Source organism: Phacochoerus africanus, chromosome 10, assembly GCF_016906955.1.
Source record: "Phacochoerus africanus isolate WHEZ1 chromosome 10, ROS_Pafr_v1, whole genome shotgun sequence".
NCBI classification, from domain to species: Eukaryota; Metazoa; Chordata; class Mammalia; order Artiodactyla; family Suidae; genus Phacochoerus; species Phacochoerus africanus.
In genome coordinates this window covers 35,124,506-35,151,685 of record NC_062553.1, presented here as the reverse complement: position 1 = coordinate 35,151,685, position 27,180 = coordinate 35,124,506, and the positions used below count along the sequence as shown (strand labels likewise).

At 34.6% G+C, this 27,180-nt stretch overlaps 1 protein-coding gene across 2 annotated transcripts; it reads left to right on the top strand.

Moving 5' to 3' along the window:
- Nucleotides 1–48: 48 nt before the first annotated feature.
- GNPDA2 (glucosamine-6-phosphate deaminase 2) lies at nt 49–25,008 on the top strand. 2 transcript variants are annotated; one of them, XM_047798936.1, is made up of 7 exons: nt 49–173; nt 3,491–3,652; nt 7,844–7,945; nt 8,988–9,170; nt 14,625–14,809; nt 17,910–18,084; nt 24,053–25,008. In XM_047798936.1, exons 2-7 carry the CDS (start codon nt 3,529–3,531, stop codon nt 24,112–24,114), a joined length of 831 nt encoding a protein of 276 aa, XP_047654892.1. In that variant the 5' UTR covers nt 49–173; nt 3,491–3,528; the 3' UTR covers nt 24,115–25,008. The 2 variants fall into 2 exon arrangements, with proteins under 2 accessions (XP_047654892.1, XP_047654893.1); XM_047798937.1 differs by having other exon boundaries at nt 54–173; nt 3,511–3,652.
- Nucleotides 25,009–27,180: the final 2,172 nt, after the last annotated feature.

The window sequence follows — 27,180 nt, the reverse complement described above, 5'->3', positions numbered from 1 at the left end:
CAAGAAGCGCGCGCATGCGCAGCACCCACAGGTCGCGCCGCCGCCCCTTCTGCGCCAGGTTTACATCCGGGTCCTTGAGCTACGCGCTCCACTCTCGGCTCTGCTGGTTCCAGAGTGGTTGGGTGTTGGTTTTTCCGCCTGTTACGGCGTCGGGAGAGTCAGTGGGTCGGCGGGTGAGTCCACCGGGATGGACCCAGAAGGGGAATCGGCTAGGGGCCCCGCTGGGCGTCGTCCCCGTGGGAGGGCTTTATGTTGAGGTGGGGACGCGGGGCGGATTAGGATACGGGAAGTCTCGAGGCGGGGGCCGTGGTGTCCTCAGCCTTACCCCCCTCCAACTTGGCTGGTGTGCTCTTCGAACTGGGTCTCCGGGACGGGGCTATAGCCATCTCTCCCTTTGGCGGCCTTTTCCTGACACTTCTTAAGAATTCCTAATAGTCATCCTCATTTGTATTCGTTACGGTTTGCGGAGAGACGGGGGCCTGGCAGCCCGGCAGTGTGGGTTTGCAGCCCCCGCCTTCTGGGCAGGGACCACGGCCTTCTCTGCCGCTTCTTACCCCTCGTCGGGATCCGGACCCCTGCCCTGCAGGCCCCCTTCCTGGTCGGGCTTCAGAGGTCTTTTCAGGTCAGCTGTGATGTGGTGTTGGGAAAAGCTCAGAGCAGGGATTCTGGAAGTCTTGATTCCAGATTCTAGTATAGATTCTAAAATAGCTGTGTTACTCAAGTCATCTAGAAGTTCCCATCCAGCTTTAGAGTTCTCAGATTCGTGTTCCATGGCTCTTTTTTCCAAGGGATCCATACCCCAAATGAATCAGCACCAGAGGAATATGAGGGCAGGGTGACGCTGTGTCATTTTCTGAGTGCTGTTGGGTCGTGATATCAGAGAATGGTCGAGGGCCACAGCAGTTTGGACCTCTGAGGATTGGCAAAACCACATTTTGGCAAAAGACACATTTTAAAATTTAAACACATGTTCCAAAAACATTCTACTTTCTTCTGGGTGCAGTGATTCATTTGGGACGTTTGGAAGTGAACTGTGAGCTCACGGAAGAGTTTAAGAGAACAAAACATGCCTGTACTTGATCTGAGAGGTTTGCTTGAACCTCTGTGCAATGAACTCATCTTATATGGTGTTCTTTTCCAAATTTCCAATTGAGTGCATGGCATTCAACAGGACAAGCTCTAAGTGTGTTGAACTGACATAAGAATCACCTGTGGTATTTGTAAAGGTCCAGATTCTCTGGACCCTATTTCAGAACTGTTGAAACATCATGTCCAGGGAAAGGGCCCTGGGAATCTTTTTAACAAGCATCCTAAATGGTTCTTCTTTATGAGGCATTTTTGGAGCATGTATCTTTCAGTCAGATAGATCCTCCACCGCTTAACAGCTTTATACTTCAGTAATAAACTTCTGAGTTGCAGTTTTCTATATCTGAAAAATGAAGATAAGTTCTACCCCAAAGCCTATTAAATGAATCTAAGCCTTTGATAGTAAGATCCTTATTTTAGTCATTTTTGTGTCTACAGAGCTTAGTGCATGGCATTCAACAGGACAAGCTCTAAGTGTGTTGAACTGACATAAGAAATAGCATGTCACTTGGAAAGCTTTAGTATCTTTCTCCTCCTCACTTTATAGTTTTTTTTTTTTCCCCTTTTTATCCATAGTCATTTTGCTCAGTTCTCATATTAGAAATAAGTATATCTCTTGATGGTCAAAACAGCCAGGAAATGTTTCTTATTCTTTGGTGTAACTCTGAAATTATTTCTGGCATTAGAATATTAATGAATTTAAATGGAGGTCAAGCCCATTTGTTGGACTGATTTGTGACTTATTATGTATATTACTGTCTGTAAATGCTGTTTATCTCTTTTTACTGTACCAGAATTCTAGATCATGGTGATTGTTTTGGTTGTTAGGCCAGAATTCTAAGTCATTATGTCCTTAAGGACATATTTAGAGTCCATGTATTTATTGTAATGAGACATACTACTCCCATTAATGTAAAGAATTTTACTTATTACTGTATGTAAGGTTTGTGGGTACATAATTTAGGACTGCTGAAGCCATTTGTAAAAGGATTGGTGTCGGTAATGGGTCCATTTAAATATAAAACTAAGAAAAATCTGGAAATTATGGTTGTAGAGCATAGTGTAAATGTTATAAATCTTGACAATATAAAAATAATGAATCTGGAGTTCCCATCATGGCTCAGTGGTTAACGAATCCGACTAGGAACCATGAGGTTTAGGGTTCGATCCCTGGCCTCGCTCAGTGGGTTAAGGATCCAGCGTTGCTGTGAGCTGTGGTGTAGGTTGCAGACATGGCTCGGATCCCGCATTGCTGTGGCTCTGGCATAGGCTGGCAGTTACAGCTCTGATTAGACCCCTAGCCCGGGAATCTCCATATGCCTTGGGTGCGGCCCCAGAAAAGACCAAATAAATAAATAAATAAATAAATAAATAAAAATAACTAATCTCACAGAAATCAGGGGGTGGAACTGTAAGATACAATTTTCACATCTTTCCTGTTAGTTGGTCAATCCACATGGTCTAAAATGGAATCATAGTTTTTACATGACTGATTCCTTAATATTAGTATATTTTTTCTTAATCTTAGAATATTCTTTTAGGAACTGAAATTGCTTTGTGTGAAGAATTTCTTTTTTTCCCCCAGAGATCAGCAGTTTCCTTAGTCCACTGTATTTTCTTTTGCTTCTGTTGAATGCAGAAATACTTGTTTCACTTTTTGTTAAAAATAGCATGTCTAGTATGATATCCTTGTTAGAAATTATTTCTATACATCCTATTAATATGTGTATATTAGATACCTAGAATGATGTGTACCTAATAGTAGTGAGAACTATTTCAGAGTAGCAGGATTTGGGTCAGTTGTTTTTTTTTTTTAACTTTTTTATATCATTCTGTATTGATTGGAATTTTTTAAAAGTACAGGTATCACTTTTATAAAAACACCATTAAACAGAAGGGAGGTTTGGTTATTACATCATTCATTGGGAGAGTTCTGGATTTTAGTAAGTGACCCAAAAGTTGCTGAGTAATCATTACTACCATTAACTTGAAATCAATAAACGAGTGCTGCTTTGCCTTTAGATTTGTTTTATGTTGCTTAATATAATATCCCCTTGAGACAGTGCAGTGTAATGTCTTTATGGTAAATTTGTCTTAAGATACATTTTGGCTTTGTCACTTAGTAACTGTGTGAACTCAGTCAAACTGTCAGTCTTACTCCTCATCTAAAACTGGACATTGTATCTACTTCAGAAGGTTGTTATAAAGATTAATACTTAAATGACCTAACCCACTGTCCAGAACCTGATGTCTGTTCAGAGGAGAACAGCTGTTTAAAAAATACAGCTTTTATTTGTATATATGCATGTCTTTCTTAGGTAATGTCCTTTTGAAAGTCATCAATGTATTAAACTTCTGTTTGCCTATAAATTACTTAAAGTGCTCTATGATGGACTTTTCTCAGGTTTGAACTTCTTTTCCTAGAAGCTGTGCATCACCATAATGAGGCTTGTAATTCTTGATAACTATGACTTGGCTAGTGAATGGGCAGCCAAATACATCTGTAATCGCATCATTCAGTTCAGACCTGGACAGGACAGATATTTTACGCTGGGATTACCAACAGGTAATACACCCTTTTTTCCATGTTAGATACACAAAGTTGTGGGATTTAGGTATTTTCCTTAGTAAAATACATTCCCTGTTTATTTCTTGTCATATCACTGATTTAACATGTTAGTAGATAAAGCCAGATACATTGTCTTTTTAGGGCCACATCCACAACATATGAAGGTTCCCAGGCTAGGAGTCGAATTGAAGCTGTAACCACTGGCCTACGCCACTGCCACAGCAACGCCAGATCCAAGCTGGGTCTGTGACCTATACCACAATTCATGGCAATGTCAGATCCTTAACCCACTGAGCAAGGCCAGGAATCAAACCTGCGTCCTCATGGATGCTAGTCAGGTTCGTTTCTGCTGAGCCACGACAGGAACTCCAAGCCAATTACAGCCGTATCTAATATCTACACTTCATTACTATTTGTTAAAATTTTGTCTCACCTACCACTCCAGAGTGCCAAATAATAGCTCAAATAATGATCAGGGTACTTTTTGTAATAGTCTAATAGTCTTTTGTTTATATTTAGGGATGTTGCTTTCACTATTCATGTAGCTTCTTAGATTAGCCTTCTTATTGATCATTAAGAGGTACCTAAAGTAAGTATTGTTGCCCTTTAATTTAACCTCACATGCTTCATGTTATCTTATTAGTCCTTTGCTATTACTGAGATCATTTTCTTCCTATTTTAGAAGTATTATAAGTGAAAAATTGAAGCCTAATATCTCTTCATGACAGAATGAATATAAACATTAATTATATCTTTTATTCGATTTAGTTCTCTGTTAAAAGTTTTTTTTTTTTTTTTTTAATGACCAAGTAGTGTCATTGATGTCCTGGTACTCTATTTAATATTGTTGACTTCTACAGGAAAGAGTATTATTGGACCTGGAATCAGAGCAGTTATTTTGTTGGTGACTGCGGGGCATTTATTCTACACCCCAATTCTTGGTTTCTTTACCCCTAAGGAAGATAAGGAAATTAAATAGCTCACAAATGCTGTTTTGAGACTCAAATAAGAGCAAGTCTCTTGTATGCTGTAAAACTGTATATATAAATTTAAGGTTCTCATAAGTGTGTTTTATTTAAACAGTATTTTCTCCTCTTGTTCCTCCCCCCATACATGCTAACCACATAAAGCTATGATCATAATTTTTTTATTTACATAGTTTCCATGAAAGGTTCTCTTTAGCTCACCAGATTGATTTTTTGTTTGTTTGTTGTTTTGCTTTTTGTTTTTTGGTCCAAAGCAGTAGATCTTGGTGAGAATGGCAAAGAGGGATTTTTTTTTTTTAAGTTGTGCACACCAGAAATGGGCCCCCTCAGCACACACTGTCCTGATGTGTGAGCCTCAGCAGTTCAACATGGCTTCTGCACACTGTAAACCTGGGCTGTGCTCAGACTAGCTGCCTTAATCACTGTTTTAATTTTGAAGAAGTAAACCATAATTTGAGTGTGGGGTAGAAAGGCTTCACAGTCATAAATGCCAGTAGTGCTAAACATGTTTTTGTATATTTAGATATATACTCTTGCTTTATTTTGGATAGTATAACTGTAATGATATACCTGACAAGGGTGTATTTCTTTAAAACCTTTGTTGATGTTTTCCACTTTTCTCCTTCATTGACTGATGACGGTATTAAATCATGTCCCGTCCTTAATCCTGTGCTTTTGAAATTTGAACATACATTTCTATAATTGTAAATAACATGCAGTATTGTAATTATGCCCCTCCAAGCCCAGTTCTGGGGAATATCTCTTCAGTATATATTTGTCGATGTTGATAAGCATGACATTTGAGGGTCTGCGTGCTGTGGGCCTGACCTGCCTTCTGGAATTATTTCCACCATTCCACTACACTGATTCATGAGAGGCAAATTAGACTGCTTGTGGTTCAAAGAACAGGCCTGAACCTGTTGGCTTTTTTTTCACTCATATTGCTAGCATACTGTGTAATAAAAACTTTATGAGCTCGGACCAGGCAGAAGCTCTTGAATCTCTGGCTTCACTGCCATGTGTGTGATAATTGGTACATTCCTTAACCTTTTTGACCTAGTTCTTCAAAATGGGGGATATAATGCCAATTTCCCAACTTGGGAGATTTGTATTAGCTAATATATGAAACATCAGCAAAGCATCTAGCAGATGGTAAGTATATAAATGTCATCTCTGACCTTTCTCCCCTTTTTTTCTGTTTTCAGTTAAAACTTACCCCATTCTTAGATTGTGGGAATTTCATGCCTTTTTCAAAGACAGAGTTGAACTACCATCTTTGATCCTTTCTCCAGCAAACAAGACTATAGTCTTTTCTTCTTTGATTCACCACATAGTTCTCTGTACTTCTTATAGGTTATTCATAATATTTTCCCTTGTGTTATGGTTATTTTGTACTTGCCTATCTCTGTCTTATGAGTTCTTCTAGGGTATAGTCTTAATCATAGCAAGCACTTGCTAAATCAGTTATGTTAGTAAATGAGTATTGCAAAGTAAATATACTAGAATGAAGTTTCTTTAACCAGTTCACCCTGTACTATATCTTTCATTGTTTTTTTCCTTCAGTCACTTTGATTAAAAAGTAGAAAATGAATGTGTTTTTTTTGTCATCACCATTGTGAGAACTTCTTCCTTTTTAAATTCATATGTCCTTAAATTAAGGAGGGAGTCCTATAACTATTCTCTTGACATTGAAAGATAGACATAAGAAAGTTTCTTATGTTTCTAGAAAGGAAAAAGGAAAAGCGTATTTATCCATCTTTTAGCCAGGTTTCATGTTAGTGGGCTGTAGTTCTTTGAGAAGGAATTGTAAAGTTTAACTACATAAATTTTAAATTATTAATGACAATTTAAAACAATATGTAAGGTTAACTTTAAGAAAACCTATTAGTCTTCTCTTCCCTGAACCGGTCTATGTGATATTTATTATTTATAGCCACTTGTATTATTCTGTCATCTTAAGAAACAGTCTTTTTACTACTCCAGAATTGGCTCTGTATTTTTTTTCCCCAGAAAGTGTTTGGTTCTGCCATACGTCTCCCTGCCTCTTGAGTAAAAATTTTGTGTGCAGGTGTTTTGTGAGGGTAGGTGGACTAGGAATCAATATTGCAACCAGGATTGAGTGGGCCAAATTGCTTGCTGTAAGAATGTGCTTAGTCTAGTCTTCAAATTTATAGTTAAAGTGAGAAAATACAGCAAATTTAAAAACAAGGGTAGGCCATCCTCACGTGACTAAATGAATTTATCTTTATTGTGTATTTCATGGAGCACTACTACACTCTCAAATAGATCTTAATTTTATAAAACATAAAAGAATCACATTTATAAAATAATAAAATTAAGAACTCAGATGAAGTACCCAAAGCTAAGATCCCATTTCTTAGAAATCATTTTACTTCATACATTTTAGCTGGTACATGCTGACAGTAACACAAAATGAGAAACAGGTGCTTCAGTTAAAAACAAGTGTTCCTCACTCAAACCTTGCCAGTGTGTTTTGAAAGTAGGGGCAATATTTAAATTTAGCTTTGGTTCCCTTTTTGGTTCATTTAATGGTCATCACTTGACCTATTTATATTACCATTTATGCTACAAATTCCTCTCTAAATATTTTTTTAAAGGTGGGATGTTTATTCTGATTCAAATGTACTCTCTAGGAGTTTCTAGTCCTAGAATATACAACAATAATTCCAAATATCCAACAACTCAAGAATAATTTTTCAGGGGTTCCTGTAGTGGCTCAGCTAAAATGAATCTGACTAGTATCCATGAGGTTGCAGGTTCAATCCCTGACCTCCTCAGTGGGTTAAGGATCCAGCATTGCCATGAGCTATGGTGTAGGTTGCAGATGCAGCTCAGATCTGGCATTGCTGTGGCTGTGGAGTAGGCCAGCTGCTGCAGCTCTGATTTGATCCCTAACCTGGGAACTTCCATAGGCTGTAGGTGTGACCATAAGAAGACAAAAAAAAGGAATAATTTTCCAAACTATACATTCTTTTGTCAGATTCCCAACTTTATTCAGCAAATTCTAGTTTAATAAAATTTTAGGGTACCTTGTAAAGAGACTAATTCAACATTTATTTGTTAATTGAATATGTATTTAATAATTGACAGAATACCATTAAGTAAGAATAAGGTTAATATAAACTTTTTTAAAATTGGATTTTCAAATTACATTAGAAAATATAATCTTTATCTGTTTTAGGGAGTACACCTTTAGGATGTTATAAAAAACTAATAGAATATCACAAGAATGGAGATCTTTCTTTTAAATATGTGAAGACCTTTAACATGGATGAATATGTAGGTAAGCTATGTTATTTGAATGTATTACTTGGATATGTTATATTTTACATAAAATGAATATATTTTGAAAATATTAATATATTTACATTTTTTAAGGTACTATGTATGTATTTTTAGAGTATAATGTACTACCTTGTGGTGAGGTTGGGAGGCTTATTTAAAAATGCTGTATTTTTGTGATGACAGCATGGCATAGTGGAAGGAATGTGGGACTAGAAATCAGAAGATTTGCATTCATCTTCAGCTGTGCCACTTAACAGTCAGAGCTCCATCAACTCTGAGCCAGTTCATTTACATTTCTCATTCTTGCTTTTTCTTCTTTTCTTAAGGCAAGGTTAAAACCAATGTTTTTTGTGGAGCTAAATTAAGTAATGTGTATGTAAAAGTAATTAGTAAAATGCTTTTCAAATAGAAGGCTAGTGTAGCCATGAAGCTTTATAATTTATTGTTAACTTGCTTAACTGGGAAGACTTGAGATACATGTAAACTCTGTGTTAAAATTTAAATTTTATAGGAATACATTTTTAATGGAAGCCTAAGTGATTGCCAAAGAACTGTTATAATTTATCTTGCATGCAAATAGGAATAACAGTGGAAGAACATGGACCAAGATTTCAGTTGTATGGCCAATTTATGTTGAGTTTAACACATATATCAGTTTTATTGGTTAATATCTTGTATTTGAGAAGTGGAGGATAGTGATTTAAAGCACATGAACTAAACTTCTGTGATCCAGCCCTTCTATGAGCTTTGTGACCCTGGGAAAGTTACTTAACTTTTCTGTGACTATGTTCGTCTATGAGATTGATGTTAGTATTTCCATAGATGTCATACAAATTAATTGGGTTAATACATACATGTACGGTGGTTAAAATAATGGCCTGGAACATAATAAGCATATATTCCATATAAAAATGATTTTAAATTGAATATGGTATAGAATGGTTATATATTTTAAATGGCAATTACAGCTTAATCAGAAAAGTAAACTTTAGATTAACTTCTGGAAATAGTATATTTTTATTCATTAACTCTGTATTTAGGACTTCCCAGAAATCATCCTGAAAGCTACCATTCTTACATGTGGAATAACTTTTTTAAGCATATTGATATAGATCCTAATAATGCTCATATCCTCGATGGGAATGCTACAGATTTACAAGCAGAATGTGAATCATTTGAAAAGAAAATAAAGGAAGCTGGAGGAATTGATCTTTTTGTTGGAGGTATGGAAAACATTTTGTCATTGATCATTTGTTAGTATTTGGATTAGGTGCTTTAAATAAAAAAAAATTACCGTTGTGTAATGGAAAGAACACCTGTGACTGTGATACTCATTTATTTAGATATTGATTTCTGTTTTACTTTCTTTTCATCAAGAAATAAGCTGAATGTCACAAGTTGGAATTTTTAAATCATGCCTTGAGAAATAGACCCTAATCCCTGCTAAATAACTCTAGTTATCTCTTTAAAATGGACAGTTTACCAGTTCTAACAAAATGAGTGATGTGTTTTTCCTAAATGATACTCTTATTCTTTTATTGTTTCTCTAAAACTCCAACCCAGCTTTCTTATCCAATTATAATGCTAAACCTCTAATAAAAGTTTGCATGTAGAACAGCTGGATTTTAACATTTCTCTACTGATAATTTAAATTGCTTCATTGGATTAAGTTATTAGTTAAGAATGTAAGATTTAATTTAGCATTAGCCTGTGCTTCATACAAACTCATTTCCATAATTGTCTTAATAAACTCTAAAGTAAATGAATGTTTAGTTAACTAAATTACACTTGAAATATACGTATGTGTGTGCACGTGCATTTTTATGTTGTATTTATGATCTGCCATTGAAAAGAGGTGAAGAGTTTCTTTGTAATGACAGTATTATTTTCTGTCATCAGTATGAAGCATCTGATTGTACAACATCATATAAACTGAAGCCAAAGTTGTTTTTTGCCAGTTTCTTTAGTTTTTAACTAAACATACTAAAGCCCTAAATTAACATTAGATATAGATAGATAGATCCATTAAATATAAATATATCTTATAATTAATTTATTAGAAGACTGTTCAAAATTATATGAATTGGATCTTCTATAGAGTTGTGTTGAGGCTGATTCATAGTTGAGGTGGCCAGGTATTGCTGAGGTGTTTTGGTTGCCCTTGGGGAAAACCGGGCTTTACAGTTAGACAAAAAAATTAGCGTCCTGTTTTGGCCACTTACTATCTGTAAGATCTTGGGAACTTTCCTGAGTTCACTATATTAATTCAATATAATAAAGTCATTTGTAAAATAGGATTTATATTAACCATTTCAGAATGGATGAGAATTAACTGTTATAACATGTACAAAATGCCCTATGCAGTGCTTGGTGTGTAGTTGTTAATCCATGAAGTGTTACTCTACTCTTATCTTTGAGGTAGATTGTGAAGTAATTTTTCCTTAGTTCATTGAATGTCCTGTTGTTTTACTGATTTACTTCTAAAGGTATCCAGCAAGATTGAAAGTTTCTCTTTGAGGAATTTGTTATCTCTGCCCAGCAGAACTAATGTCAATTATTTTCTTAAGTAGATGGGATTTTTTTTTCTGAGCAAGAATACAAGTTAGACTGTTTTGCTTTTCAAAGTAGAAAGTTTTTTTTTTTAAATAAAACTTGCTAACATCCCCTCAGTATTCCTAGGTACCATTTGCATACCAGTTTTGCCCATATGACCTAATCCTAAGGTAGTTACCACTTGCATTTACCAATATCAAGGCCAAGGCAGTAGATAATTTAAAATGTTAACAGTGTGCACTACCTGTGCATTCTTTAGATTTTCTGAAGTCTACACTAAAAGCAAGTAGAATTACTGAGAAATAATATACTTAAACTGTTTATCTTAGTAATATCAAGAAATACAGTCCTCATTTACCATTACACAAAAAGATAAGGCAGTTATTAAAACTTTAATAGTAAAAAAGTCTTCATAAATAACATAAATATATTTTTTTACTATTTATTTGAGAAATTACATTTTCCTGTTAATTTATTGAACTTACCTAAGGATCCTTGTGACAAATCCCTTGGGCACTCAATGTCAGGAAGTAGAATTTACTGGGGGGAAAAAAACCTAGATCTCTTTAACTCCATTTTGTCCTTTTCCCTACTTTTCAGAAAACATTTTAGCTTTATGTAATGTTTAAGGTTTAATCTCCCTTTTCAGAGATTTCTAGTAGAATTTTCTTTCCCCATAGTTTTAAGTCACTCCTTGTTTCTTTTTAGCTAAAAATGTTTGGTGCATTTCCTCACAGTAACCCACCTTAGCTCTCCCTTTGAAAGTAAAGGAACAAAAACATAATTATTGGTTTACCACTTACTCTTACTACTAAAAAGAAATTTGTTTTTTCACCAGTTTTTGTCTTAAACTTCCTTTAATTCTCCCCTTGCAAAAAATTTAAGAGGATTTCTTTTCCTCTTCCATCAACTCATTCACTTAGTTATAGGATAATCCAGGGTCTGGCAGTTCATATTTATCACCCAAGGACATGTAATTGTATATAGGGAATGAAGAGTCGGCTTATGCATTTTCTTTGACCTTTTTCCTGTTTTGGGTACTCTATTATTTGATGTGTACTCATGAAAGAATCTCACTTGATTCTTTGCCTTTGTTGATCTAGGTTGTTGTCACTGGATTTTCAAGATGAGGGTTGGTATCTGGGTCTTACCACTTACCCTTCTTTTGTTCCAGGGTTTGGTTAATAAAAACACTAAGAACTGAGCCAAATGGGATCAAAATATCAGCTTTATTAAAGGTAAAGTTGGATTAGAGATTGCAGGTTGGGCTTGAGGCCAGAATGGGGTTTCCTACTCCTCCCGTCTGAATTGGAAATAGTAGGACAAGAGAAGAGCTCAAGAGTGTTAATCCACCATTGCTCATTCCTGGGAAATGGAGTGAGATTCCTTTCCCTCTCTAGAGAGGAGAAGGGAGGAAATACCTACTCTCAGAAGTTCTTGTTCTTCCTTTAGTGACAAAAGTGTCGAGAGAAAGAGTAAGATGTACCATGCAATTCCTTATCTACCCCCCGCAATAAAATACACAAACATGGAGATCTATAAATAGACTCTAAAAGCATTATTAACTTTAAAATTATCTTAAGATAATTTGCACTTAAAAAGTAAAAATAAATGTAGACACTGGAGAAAATTTCACCCCTCTACTTTAGTTACATGATTAGATTCTTTGATTTGTAAGTAACAGTAATCTATCAATGGGCCCCAAAGTGAATTTACTGGAATGATTCTGGGGTAACTCACAGAATTGATAGAATAGTTGAAAAAAACAAGTCTTTAGAATAAGAACCAGGAGCCTCAGATCATCAAAGCAGGGACTCACCTGACCCTCTCTGCAGTGCTGTCATCAAAGGCCTCAGCTCTCAATGCCTGCTTTATTTCTCTATCCCTGGTCAAGTTTCAGATTTCTAGAGAAAAATTCTGATGTTTCAGCTTGGGACAGGTATTAATCCCTAGACCACAGCAATTCTGCCTAAAAGGGATGAGATATAGGGTGTTACAGTTTATCTAGTCCCTGTTGTGAGGGGAACAGAGCAGGGTAGAAGAAGGAGGGAAAAGCTATATTAAACATAACAGAGAATAGCAACTACCCATTCATTCATTTATTCAGCCATTATTTATTGAGGGCCTTCTATGTGTCATGCTGTCTAAATAGTAAGGCTACAGTAATGAAGCAGAGAAGGTCCTTACCCTCATGCAGTACATTCTAGCCCACGGAACTACCATAGACAGAGGAAAGACACAGTCTAGACTCGGGTTTTAGGGGTGTTTTATCATAAAGGTGCTGGTATCTTAGTCTAGACTTAAAGGCTGAATGATAATTAACCATAGTTTTTAGAGTTCGTGGTTATTTTTTAAGAAAATTTTATAAAGCTTCGTAAAATATTCTGAACATTTTAAAAACCAAATTTTCTATGAGGAAGCTCAATTTTTGCTAGTTACTCATGGTGAGTAAGGGAATGTAGCAGTAAGGGAATGTATTGACCCTTCTCCATCCTGAACCATTGCTGATAATTTTAGCTTGGCTGTACCAGTGACACCACTAGTATTGATCTTTGAGGACTTCTGGAACTCTTATTTTCTTGGTTCCATCCTTTTCTCCATAGAGAAATATAAATCAAAATATCTGGGCAGATGTATACTTAAGAGGAAAAGAAGAATAGAATTACAAATCCAGAGAAATATGCATAGCTATGATTTAAAACTTAAAGAACTTACATACTTAATAGTGGAAACACACCATACATTAACCACGTATAGGTCTGACTCTATGTACTTTTTAAAGAACTCCTAGATTGTTGTGCTTTGGTGGTTCATATCTGCTTCCTAAGATTTCATTTCTTCTTTCTTCCTTCAAAACCAGGTTACTTTTTGTCGTATTTTACCTTATTGTAGCCTGGGAAAATTTTCCTAGAATTGTGTGTTAAGAGCCAATAAGATATACATATCTATCATTAAATATGCAGAATATATATGTACAACAGAAACTTTCACCCAGAGAACTCCTGAGTTTGTTTTTTGACCGAAGTTGCCAGAAAGCTGACCAGCAAGTAGGGTCCATACATATAAAGCTTGATTTACTTATGCCATAGAGAGATTTTTGATTTTATAAAAAGATTTACCTCCAATTTCTTTCACATATGAAATGTCATATACCTTCTATAATTTAGAGGCAGTCCTGGAATACTAGAGCCAGCACGGGGTCTCCTTAAAGCATTGTGTCAAATTGTGATTATCACACGTCATTAGGTCTTTAAATCAGAGTGGTCAGTCACATCCAGCATCCTTTTATATGTTTTGTTAATGAAATGGAATGTAATCAAAAGTAGCTTGAGTGGCTCCTAGTGCGGGTAAGTATTAGTTCATGCAGTTCTTGTTTTAATTGTATTTGTATGTGTACTAGATTGCAATGTCAGATATATTTCTTATAGTAAGTTGCAGTCCAAAAAGTCTGAAGAAAACTACTGCCTTAGATAATACCTTATCCAATCTAGACATTTTTAAAATGAGGAAACTATACTACAGGGAGGTCCGGTAGTTAGAGTCCAGAAACTATACTACAGGGAGGTCCAATAGTTGCCCCATCTAGATTATAACCAGACAAGTTAAAGTGTGAATATAGAGACCACTGGGTTGGGAATCAGAAGATTTAGATTGAGTTTTGTCTTAATATTTACTAAATTATTACCTTGAACAAATATTATCCTTGAGCAGCAAAGTTTCCTTTTAAGCTTAAAAAAAAGGTTGGGGAGATGAGACAGATAGGCCTAATCTGACTCCATCAGAAAAATGTTAAATATATCTGTTCTTGAGATGATAAATGTGAAAATGCTTTATTAAGTATAAAATATTCTAATAGCAAGTGATAGTTAATTTTGCTGCTGTTAGAATCATGCTAGCTCAATGCTGTGCATATGGAAAACATTGAAATACTTGAGTCAAATCCAGGAACAAATATTTTACTGCAGCATTAGAGATTCAGCTATGAAATAAAACAAGGTAAGCATATTTACGACTGTTTCTTTGGTCTAAAAATCATGTTGAACTTTGAGAAACCTTAATTTACTTTATGTGAGAAACCTTATTTACTTATGTATATATGTGTGTCTATGTATTTCTTTTGAAAGGAATTGGTCCAGATGGTCATATTGCTTTCAATGAGCCAGGATCCAGTTTAGTATCAAGGACAAGATTAAAGACTCTGGCAATGGACACTATTTTGGCAAATGCTAAATATTTTGATGGAGATTTATCAAAAGTGCCAACTATGGCTCTAACAGTTGGTGTGGGAACTGTGATGGATGCTAGAGAAGTAAGAATTATAGTTTTTTCAAGTTTTTCCTTTGATGTCTATGAGTTGAGTAAGTGATATGGTTGTATCCTGTTTGCAATATAAATTGTTGTCTAGCTTTCAGTAATTTGTCAGTCTCACTGCCATCTTTAGAATTCAAGTAAATTAAGTCTTAAGTTGGAAACTAAAAAAATGTGCACCATCTCTTTTGAGGCATTGCTTCATCTGACCAAGAAAACATTGGAAGGATTTATGTCAGAGAATGTTTTGCCTATGTTTTCTTCTAGGAGTTTTATGATGTTATGTCTTATATTTAAGTCTTTAAGCCATTTTGAGGTTTTTTTTGTTTGTTTGTTTTTTTGGGCTATGCCTACAGCATGTATTTATTCCTGGATCAGGGATCAAACCCACGACCCAGAGCCACTGCAGTGACAAGCCAGATCCTTAATCTGCTGTACCACAAGTGAACTCCCATTCTGATTTTATTTTTGTGTATGGCGTGAGAGTTTGTTCTAACTTCATTGATTTACATGTAGCTGTCCACCTTTTCAAGCACCAATTGACAAAGAAACTCTTTTGCACATTGTATAGTTTTGCCTCCTTTATTACAGATCAGTTGGCCAGAGATTTCTTTATTGTTAAAACCATCATCATTTCTACAGATCTTATCCCACTGAGCCTCCTTTTCATCATCTATTCCTATGAACTATTTCTTCCCTCATTTAAAACTCTACCATTATTCTTTCTTTCCAGCCATTCCCAGACTGCTTCCCTGGCTCTTCTATCTGACTTTTGAATGTTCTCTAAATTCTCATCCGAGCACTGTATACTCACCCTGTATACTTTTGGGCAGTCTTATACATTACCTTTTCTTGTTTGTGTTTTTATTTTTGTTTTTTTTTTTTAAATTAACTCATCAGTAGCACTCACACTTTAGAACTCTGTTCTCAGTATTTTTATTACTATTCTAAAAAGATCAACTCTTCTGAATGCAGTGCTAACTACCAACATGTATCTTTAGCCAGTTTTTTTCTGAAGCTTCGGAATTCATATATCCACCTGACTCCTTAAACTTTCAAAATTTAAATCTTCTTTTCTATCAGAATTGTCTTTCCCTCCCTTGGTGAATAGCAACACTCTCCATGAAAATTATCTGAGCTCAAAAAATATATCATCCTCAGTTTCTTCACATCAAATCAGTCACCTGTGCTCCAGCCTTACCAAACTTCTAGCTTTTAATTGACCTCCCCATTACTGTCTGAAATGTCCCCTTTTCAGTTTATCCTTAAGACTTGGTTTCAGAGAGGAGCTACTCTAGAACTTTTTCAGGATATGAGGAATACTGTCTTTGAGAATAGTGGAACAGAGTAGAACTAATCACATATTACCCACATCAGATTATATTCTGAGAGTATTTTTTTCAATTTCTTCTTTTCCAGATACTTCTTAATTCTCAATTAAAGATTGTATGTGTTTTATTGTAGTTGAAAGGATATGGACGCTAGAATCAGACTTCTTGTTTATATAGTAGCCTTACCAAGACCATGGGCAAGTTGTAGAATATCTGTTCCCTACCTGAAAAATATGAATAAGAATAGCATTTATCTCATGGTATTGTTTTGAGGAGTTGAATGAAATAAATCAAGGAAAGTGCTAAGTTCAAATCACTTTTCGGAGCTGCTAAAATAAATTAAACCTTAGAAAATATCCATCATGCAGCAATGACTACATATTCCCATTTAATGTAGTATGTGTTAAAGTAGCTTTAGAGACTTTTCAAGTGCTAGATTGAGGACTTCTGCCAGATTGCATGATAATCTCTTAAAGGGACCCTGACCCCAAAGATTCTGAATTAGAAGACAGGATGGAGCAAAGAACTTAAATGTTTAGTTGTTTTTTTAAAAAAACTCCTCTGTGACATATGTATCAGTCTTAAGGAAAAAAAAATATTAATTTTCAGCAAGGAGAACTAATTGATGTATCCATTAATCAGTGTTGTGCTTACCTTATTATATTAAGCATTGTTAATTTTAAAAAGAATGCTTTTAATTATAGGTGATGGCATATTAATTCTTCACTAAGCCTGGATTTCTATATGTAAGAAAAAGAAGTATCAATAAAAACAGTAGAAATTCATACATATCTTAATGTATCCATGGGCTTTAATATTAAGAAACAGCTTCAAAATGAATATAAAAGAAGTACAGTAATAGCTGGTTCATTAATCTTTAATTAAGATTAATCTTTCATTAATAAGGTCTGGTTATAAAATATGAAAGATAGAATTTTTATTTGTTACAGATATTTTAGAATTACAACCACCTCAACATTCATTTTTTAGTTAACTATTGTAGTGAGAAAAAAATACTGAAAGATTGATTACATAAACTAATTTGTTAAATGGGATTGATTTACTGTCAAAAATGGTAGATTCATTCAAACACCTGTACACTCACCTTTGCGTGTTCTTTAAATTATTTCATACACTGTTTAGGGCTTTAGGACCAGGAGCTTGGATTTTCTGTACATAAGGGTGGTCTCCGTTGTGAGTGCTTAAAGGACAGTTCCTGCAGTTAAGTAGATTCTGAATCCTTCTTTAAATCTAGTTTTGTCTCAAAACTCTTTTACATTGCACATATGCAGTGAAACAGTCTTTAGGCTCCTTTTCCTAGATTACTTCTAAAATATCCATTATTTTAGCCTTTGCTTTTCCTGTCTGTTGCTTATCTGGACTAGAGCAGACTGGTGTATCATTCCTGGTTATAGAAATTCTTTCTTGATCTGTAACTGCTTTTGCAAAACAGCTCTTTAGTTTCTTTTTCTTCATTCTCCCAGATCTCTTCTGCACATCAGTCTTTACTCTTAATTGTCATAGGCATTATGATTCAGTACTACTCCATGACAAAATACTGTTTTACTTTATTCAACCAGAAGAAGAGATACACTTTGTACTTGCCTGTTACCTTAAAGAGTAGAAATAAATACCTTAAACTATGGAGGTGTTTATTTTAACCCACAGGAAAATATTGGTGCTAAAGTCTGTGTTTAAAATAAAAATAGGTCCGCTAAGTCATTTGGAACAAGTTGTAAGAATTAACAGTTAATATTCATGCTTTTTCAGGTAATGATCCTTATAACAGGTGCACACAAAGCATTTGCTCTCTACAAAGCAATAGAAGAAGGAGTCAATCACATGTGGACTGTTTCAGCTTTCCAGCAGCATCCCCGAACTATTTTTGTATGTGATGAAGATGCTACTTTAGAATTAAGAGTTAAAACTGTGAAATACTTTAAAGGTGAGCACTGAAATTTCAAAACCAGACTGTGAGAATGTTTCATGGCAGATGTCAATAAAACTTAATTGGGTGTGGAGTTACATCTTGCATTGTGGCCCACTGAAAACTAGTACTATGCTGAGGAAGAGAACTGTCTCACTTCAGAGAATACTAGCTTTCAAAGTAGTTTCCTAATGTTTATTCTTGAAGAAAATCTCTTCAGTCTATATTTTCAGTAAACAAGATGTTTCTTGAAATCCAAAATTTAATAAAATATTTTACTTTTATATTGTGTGTACAATAATAACCCCAAAGGAAATTAATATATGTCCTTTTAATTTTTTTTTATTATTTACCTGTCCCACCCCATGCCCCCAGCTACATTTAGAATGAAATCAGGGCATAAGATGGGTTGCCCACTCTCATAAAATTGTCACAATTTCAAATAATTATCCCCATATATTAAATTTATAATGACTAAATGTCAAACAGTATGGAGTAAATTCTACAAGTAAGGAAGAATTTGATTGCCAAGACTTCTGCATGTTTATTTTCCTTTTGCTTCTTCCCATAGTCTAGTTCAGTAATTTTTAAACCTTACTGTACTGGGTTATACACACACACACACACACACATACATACATACACACACATATAAAACCACATATACTTGATGTGATAGCTGTTTAAGAGATTTTCAAGGAAAACTTTTGACTACACTCAAGTTTGCAAGCCATTCCCTGCCTAAGAGTCAACTTCGCATGTAAATAAACACATAAAAAATTGTATAAATAGGTAATCTTTACAAGAGCACGTGTATCTGTGTAGCTAACATGAAAATATTATGTAATCAGTCATACATACAGGTCAGTAATTCACAAAGTATTTAGTATGTGTACTGCTAACATTATGTGAATGAAAATATATTTTTAATCTTTTTACTCTAACTAGGTGTTTAATGCATATTAGAAAAAAAGTACTGAACCAATCAAACCTGTATTTCATGGATATCATTGATTTGACAAAGCTGAAGAAATTACCATATGTTTACCACCTCTAAGACGTCTTTTTTCACATTTATCTCATATAAAATTGGGATATGTTTAAAATTAGTGTCATAATATAGTTGACCTGGTAGCAGTTTTTTCTTAGTAGTACATAATATAGTACTACTAAATAGTGTGTCTTAGAGTTTTTAACATCTCATATTCATGAGATAGTGTATAACTTGAAAATTTTAAGTCGATTTAAAGGAAACCAGTAATTTGTAGTTCATTTAAATGTATGTGTATCAAAAAATTTTGAAGGTGATACACATATGAAGTTTGACAAATAGTGAAAAAGTCTAATATTTTAAATGAAATTTTGATCATATGTATAGAGTTCTGAATTTGCACTTATCTACTGTGAGCATTTCCCCATTTTATTATTCTTCAAAAGTATTTTTAATGGCTATAAAATATACATATATTTTACTTAAATGTTTCCTTTTTAAATACTTGGATTACTTCCAAATTTTATTAGTTAAATTACAAGTTTCCAGCAAGCCATAAATACACCAAATTAAACTGAAAACTGCTAGCTTCTTAGTAATTTGAAATATAAAAGCAGTACTAAAATTTCCAAAATAATTTCTAGTTTGGAACTAGCTCTGTCTTAAATATAGGTTATAGCCAAGGCTTGATTTTTTTAAAAAACTTTACGAAGGAACTGGATTTTTAATGTTTATCCTAATGTTTTAAGTTGTGTATTTTTAAGCTCTTAATCTATTCCTTCCATGGCCAAAGCTTTAAACAAATGATAGATGAATTATATCAAGTAGATAATCCTCTAAGAGCTGATACTCTAGAAGACTTCTTCTACACCATATGGATGAGATTACCGTTGTCTTTGTTGTGCTCTCTCAGGCCTTTCCAATCTCCATTTCACTGCTTCTTACATACTGGTTGTTGAAAATGGATTAAACCTTTTAGTTAAATCTTGTTTTAAATAAGATTGGTTCTGTTTGGAGATCATTGGTTAAAAAAATTGGTAATTTTTTTCATTAGTAGATAACTTGTGCAGTATTAAAAAATTACTGTTTTTGGTAAAGATAAATTATGTTTTCAACTTGTGTCATCAGCCAAGAAAATGGGTTACAGTGTCTTCCAGTATATTGTGTTAAGTGGTATTAGTTAAACGAGGTATCCCTGCCTGAAAGTAGTTGGCATTCTTCATAAAAAGTGGCTCATTAAGTGATTTAAGAAAATAAAATGTAGCTCATGGAGGTAGGAACTTTAGCTTTGGTTCACTGCATTAGTTCAGCATGTCAAGGTGTACGTATGTAGTACATTGCAGACATTTGAAAACTGTAGGTAATTAGGCAGGTAGATGGATGAACACACTACATGGATGGTATCATTTTAGTTTACATGCTAAATTTAATGTAAATCATTGTGAAGTCCAAGGGATATTAAATAAAGGAGAGATTTTTATAGTAGTAGTTGAAGAAAACTTTGAGGTGATGGGACTAGAGTTGTGGAAGATGAATCCCATTTAGATTAGAAGGAAGTAGCATAATCAACAGCACAGATGTAAGGATGAGCTAACACGGTAGCAGAAAAGGCTCCTCAGTAGAATAGGGAACAAAATATATTGATATAGTGGGGCTAGCTTATACATTAAAAACAAAAGGGAATGTATAAATTAAGAACAAAAAGGCAAATGAGGATGTGTCAGTGGCCTTCCATCATTTTTGGGTCATGGACCAGTTTGAGAATTTGGTGAACAGACTGTCTTCAAAAAATGCACATGTGTGTATACACATATGTACACACACATTTGTATATTAACTGGAGAGATTTGAGAATTCCTTGAACCTTCTCTAGCTCTACTTAAGAGTTCATGATACACTTGATTGCTTTCCAAGAAGACGTCTAATTGTCATCAGTTTGCAAGTCAGAATGGTTCAGTATTTATTGCTCTATTTTTCCTGCATTCAAAATTTAACTCTTTTGTTATGTTTAAGTATGGAATGTTTAACTTTTTAAATAATGGTAGTACCTTGGATTTTCTTTTTAACCTTGGGAATCTCAGTACTGGAACATAGCCCAAATGTAAAAGGGCCAGTGCAGTTTAAAACTAGGTTCTATGAAGAACACAGAGAATATTCACAGACGGAAGGCTTGTAGATTAATTCTGTCCTGGCTTCTCTTAGAATTCTTGCATTTGAACACCCAAGAGCTAGTCTCTTCCCTATGAAGATACGTAATTAACAGCAGCCTTAATAGCACCAAAAAAGTATTGGAGGAGAGGGGTTATTAGCCTTGAGAAAAATATTTTTATGTATTAACATTTTTTCAGCAAAGAACAAATGCCAGTAAATCACTGTATTTCAAATCCAGCCTCAGGGATAGTTTGCATAAAACAGTCTAATGAATGAAGTATTTGTTGGTTTGTCTACATATTCATGGATTTTTATCATTGGCTTTTTATCTTCAAAGCCACTAGTAAGCATGGAAGGGAGGATTGTATATCTTTAGGGAACTGTCACTATAGAAACCTTCAAGTATTAGAGATTATATGACATTATTTAATACATATATACCTAACATCCTTGTAAGACTTTTATACGCTATTTTGGGTGAGTTGCTTTCTATTTTGAATTTTTGAGCTGAGGTTATTACTCCATTTCATAAATAAGGCCAGATAGCTAAATGACTGCCATACACCTGAGGTGGAAGCAGAATCAATCAGGTGCCTTTAGACTGTTTAGTACTTTTTATACAAAACCCCTTTCATTTACCGGGTTAGTTGTGCTTGTTTTGCTGTCTTCAAACTCTTCCTATTACTCACTTTAACCTTTTGTCCCTTCTGTCCCTCGTGCTGCATGGAAGGCTTAACTTCTGTCCCTCCACAGTTCTACCTCCAAGATCCTAAACTTATACTAATCATTAAGCATCCTTTCATGTCTAGTCATTCTGCCAGTGCCCTTGATGCTTTTCAGTCTTAAGGATCTGTCTCCATGTTCTCCTTTTTAACAATAGATATTCTAGATTCATTTTAAATTAAAAAAAAAGCTAGAGGCCATCTCTCTGAACCTTCAGATTTTGAAAAAATTTTTATTGATCTTCCACCATGTCATGACCTTTATAGGCCCAGGACTTAGAACAGTGAACTTAATAAGGTCCTAGACCTGGAACATGGGAGGAAAAATATTTTCTAAGAGTGAAAATTGCTCTAAAGAAAGATAAATAGTAATTCATTGTAAGATGACATTTGGGTTGAGACCTGATAAGGCAAAAGGAGATAATCATGCCTTGCTCAGGGAGAAGAGCATTCCAGATTGAATGAGATATCAAGTGTAAGGACCCTGCACTGGAAACAGGCTTAGTCTTTCTGAGTTATTGGCAACAAAGCCAGGGTTGAGTGTAACAAAAGGGAATACTGGGAAAGTGAGAGGATGTCAGATCAGAAGGATAAACAAAGACAGTAGAATAAAACCTAAATTATTTTCTAAGTAACTAGAGCAATTCAAGAATTTTAAGTAGGGAAATGTTACAATCTAGTTTCTGTTTTTTAAAAAACAAACAAAAAAAACAACCCATAGTGCCTGCTGTGCAAAAACTATATGACAGAACAGAGAAAAATGATGAAAGTAGAGTGTTGGTAGTCAGATTAGCGATGAAAGTGGCTTTGACTAGGACAGTAGCTGTGGAGATGAAGAACTGTAGCTAACTTGGGATATATTTTGAAAGTAGTGCCAACCAGTGCTGCTGAATTAAAAAAGAAAAAAAAATTACAGAATTTCAGATGTCTGGCTTTAGCAGTTCATTGAAGGGTAGCACCACATACCAAGATTTTTAAAGAAATGGTTTAGAGGGGAAATATGGATCTGAACCTTGTTAATAAGTCTGAAGTGCTAATCAAGACACTGAAGTAGGCTATTGAATAGTTAGAATCCTTTCAATTACACTAGTGAATATTTCTCTTTCCCCTCAAGACTGTTCCACTCTTGGTTTTTTCTCCTGCTACAGATACACTTTAGTGTTCTTTGCATGTCCCTTTACTTACCTCTTAAAAGGGGGTCTTGTTACAGTTTGGATTTCAGAACCCTTCTTCAGCCTTTCTGACAAAACACCTTCTTACTAACACGTACCCGGTCTCCTCGATCCATTAATCCCATTTCCTAAGAAAACCACGTTATGAATCCCTTTCCCTAGCCTCCATGTTCTTAACAACCTGGTAAAGTGAACTTTTTAAATCTCCAAAATATAAAATCTTTAGTTCATTAATTGGGATGATTTCCGCCCCCCCCAAAGAAATACAATACATATGCATTAAGGCATGAGTAACTAGAAGATATTTCCTAAGAGGCTTTAGTAAGGACAATTTACAAGCATACCAATTATAAGATGAAACGAAAATTTACTTGGAAATCAGTATTTAACATAGGTTATCTTCTACTTGTTTTAGTAAACTCTCTATGTGGCTTGTAAACAACCTCTGTTGTAAATACACATGTCAGAATAGTGGAAAATAATTTTCCAGGTGAATGTATAAGGTAGTATGTTGGATAACTAGTCTAACAGTAGTTCTGAGTTCCTTGTTGGGAGTCTGGTGGATTATCTGCCAAAGTCAGATGCAACAGACTTTCAGGGAGTTCGCTGATGGCTCAGCAGGTTAAGGATCTGGCACTGTCATTGCTATAGGGAACTTCTGCATGTCATGGATGTGGGATGGGAGTTGGAGGAAGATGAAAATACATAAACAAAAAAAATACCAGACTTTTAGACGTAATTAGTACTACAGTTTCATAAATAACTGATACTTCCTAAAGTAGTTAAAACTAAATGTTCTGAAACATTTTTATTTGCATTTCTTCAATAAATTTAACTATTTTATATTAGAGGGGAAGCAAGATACTTGTATCTTATTCTTTTTTTTCAGTAAATGAGATTTAGTTCAAAATTAGAAATACAACTAGAACTGTGCTTTTTTTTTCTTTAAGGTTTAATGCATGTGCACAATAAACTTGTGGATCCACTATACAGTATGAAAGAAGGAAATTGAAGGAGACTGGATCAAAATTCTGCTTGAATGAACAGTATACTTTCATATATAGATGAATTTTCAGCTATGCAATATGATAAAAACTTGGGGAATTTTTGAATATTGTCATTTTTTTGAAGTCTAATATCTATATGTTAAACATTCCATATTTAGAATATCCATTTTATACTAGGGTTGAGAAGTACCTGGCTCTCACAACTGTCAGCTGTTACAGAAGCCACATAAAACAGCACAGAAATGAAATGTCTGCCTGTTTACAAATTTCAAGTAATTTTAAAGGTGAAGATTCTCTACAAGTACCATTCCTATGACTCAAATTGGCATTATTAGATTCAATTTTTTTTAATACAGAAGACACTCCAAGCCTTTCAGGTATCAAGCAACTGTCATTGCAAGGCTTCTGGAATGCTATCTTTATATTTTCTCTTATCACACACAAGCTTTCTGCACGTGGTTGCCTTAGTCATCTTCCTGCAGTAGCATCTGGACATCAAAAGTCCTGCTATAAATTGTTGATATAGAAAATATGAAGATATGGCTGTGCCTAACAATACAGTTTACACCCTTTTGAAAAGTATGTGTAAGTGCATGTTTTTGTGCACCTTCTTCTATAGCACTTTTTTACAAATGTGCTCTTATTTTTATTTAATGATTTGGGTTCATGCACCTCATATAAGTATTTTGGCAATTATGAGCTTTATACCTAGTAACACACTTAAGGAAGATTTTTTGAAGTAAATTTTCTGATTATTGTTAAACTTCATAAATGATTAGCTTTATTCCTTACATATTAATGTTTAAAAGGATAATATGATGAAGTATAATATAAAAGGAATTACTGTAAACTATTTTAGATTGCCATAACAACTTGCATCATTAAATTGCAAATAAAAATATATTGTTTTCTATCTTTTTTTTTCTTCTTAGGGCCACACCCATGGCATACAGAGGTTCCCAGGCTAGGGACTGAATGGGAGCTACAGCTGCCAGCCCACACCACAGCCACAGCAAGCCCAGATCCGAGCTGTGTCTGCGACCTACAACCACAGCTCAGGGCAAAGCCTTATCCTTAACCCACTGAGCAAGGCCAGGGATTGAACCTGCAACCTCATGGTTCCTAGTCAGATTTGTTTCCACTGAGCCACAACGGGAACTCCCTTGTTTTCTATCTTTAACTCAAATAAAGCTTATAATAAGCAAAAGTTACTAAATTTTATTTCTAGACGTGAAAGTGAACACATGCATCTGAAAGATTCTAACAGTTAATAGTAGCTATGAGCCTGCCTTTACTTTTTATTTGCTGTCATCATGCGATTAGAAGACTTAAGTTAAAAGACAATGTCTCTGCCTATTATTTCTTAGTTCTGCTGCTTGGGGAGTAAAAAGAAAAAAATGTTCCTTTTCCTCTGTATCTTTTGTTTAAGTCCAACTAGTAGAAGCATCACTTATATACCTGCTTAACTGCTTATGTAATTGAAATGTGTTTGCAGTTACAGTCCTTAAAATACTTAAATAGCAACCAAATTTAAAAAATAATAAAAATAAGTACAAGTATTAGGATAAAATATACTGCTTTAATTCTAGATAATAAAGTTCTAAGAGCCTTAAGTATTATAAATGGTTTTTGAATAACCAGTGAAATCAGTATCATCTCCCAGTCTTATAACTGATAATAAAGTATTGATTATTGCAGACTACATTAGAAGGTCACAGTGTCAGTGAAAAAGCTAAACTGTCTTGGTGCACGGTTCAGCTGTTATTTCTATGCTTTAAATGTGCTAGCTGAAACAAAGTCTAAAGGATCTCGTTTTCTTCACTGTGGAGTCCATGTTCTCTAGGTCCACACCAAAATGCTTTCTGGCCACTGGCACGCTAACTCAGGAGCTAAGCTGTCCTGTTAAGCACAGAAACAAGCTTACTGAAGATATCTCCACAAAAGGAAAGAAAGCACTGTAGCAGAAAGAAACCACTGTTTGAATCCTACCTGTCAACAGTAGTAAATTCAATAAATGGTGGCTATTCTAATAGTTTACATTATTTTAATGTACCCCCAAATCTTCATAATATAAGGTCCTCTGGGGGACACACAACTTGAAATCATGTTCAGAGAGTGGCCAGGGGAGAGAACTTAGGAGTATGCTGGAAAAAAAAAAAAAAATCAGAAAAATACTTTTTGTACTATTACTACAAATAAAATTTTCCTAAAAAGTCAGAGGTTAGAGAAAAAAACATGTGTCTAAACTGTAAGCATACTAATAAGGCACAGATGTTAAATAGCAGATCACACTACGTGCCAGGTACCAGCCTTAACTTTCCCCTGGCGGGAAGGGTAGAACAGAACATCTTGTCTTAAAAACTATTTAAAAATGCTTATCTGGTTTCAAAAATACTGCCATTTTCCAAAATACTGTTTTTGGGAGATCTCCTAATTCATTTGTTATACTAGAACTAGAAGAAACAGGAAAGACAGTTGGCTAATTCATGTGACTAAGGATTAAGCCACAGATTATTTAACCTCCATACAAAATTTTAAGTAAATCCCTACTGAGTTTATAATTATAATAACTGTATAAAGTTTATCACTGATTCTCTTATCCATAATAGACATTTAACCTCATTCATTCCATTCAAGGTAAAGGACAAAAATCAATGGCTAAATTATTTTATCTTACTGTAACACAGTCTGCCCTCTGGTGTGTTTACTGACTGAGTAAACAAAGCACATAGTTTGAAGTAAGACAGCCATTTTCTGGCTATGTGACCTTAAGTAAGTTACTTATCTACTCTAAAGCTCAGTCTCCTCAATTATGAAACCTAGATTATCAAATACTGTCATTAGTAATTATTAAACCATCATTAATAACAGCTGCTCATATGAGAAACATTACTTTACAAAAGTTCATTTTAATCTTCAGAAATAAGAGAGCACTCTACCCCTCTCTTTTTTGCATAAAAAGATTTTAACCCATTTTAAACACAAGAACGGAGGTAACCAATGACACGGAATATTCTCACCAAGTAGAGATTAAGTCTTAAACTACATGTTACAGAAAAAAAAAAAAAAAC

Coding starts and splice junctions, on each gene's coding strand:
- GNPDA2 (XM_047798936.1), top strand. CDS start 3,529: ATGAGGCTTGTAATTCTTGATAACTATGACTTGGCTAGTGAATGGGCA. Junction 3,653..7,843: donor TACGCTGGGATTACCAACAG/GTAATACACCCT, acceptor TATCTGTTTTAG/GGAGTACACCTTTAGGATGT. Junction 9,171..14,624: donor AATTGATCTTTTTGTTGGAG/GTATGGAAAACA, acceptor TTCTTTTGAAAG/GAATTGGTCCAGATGGTCAT.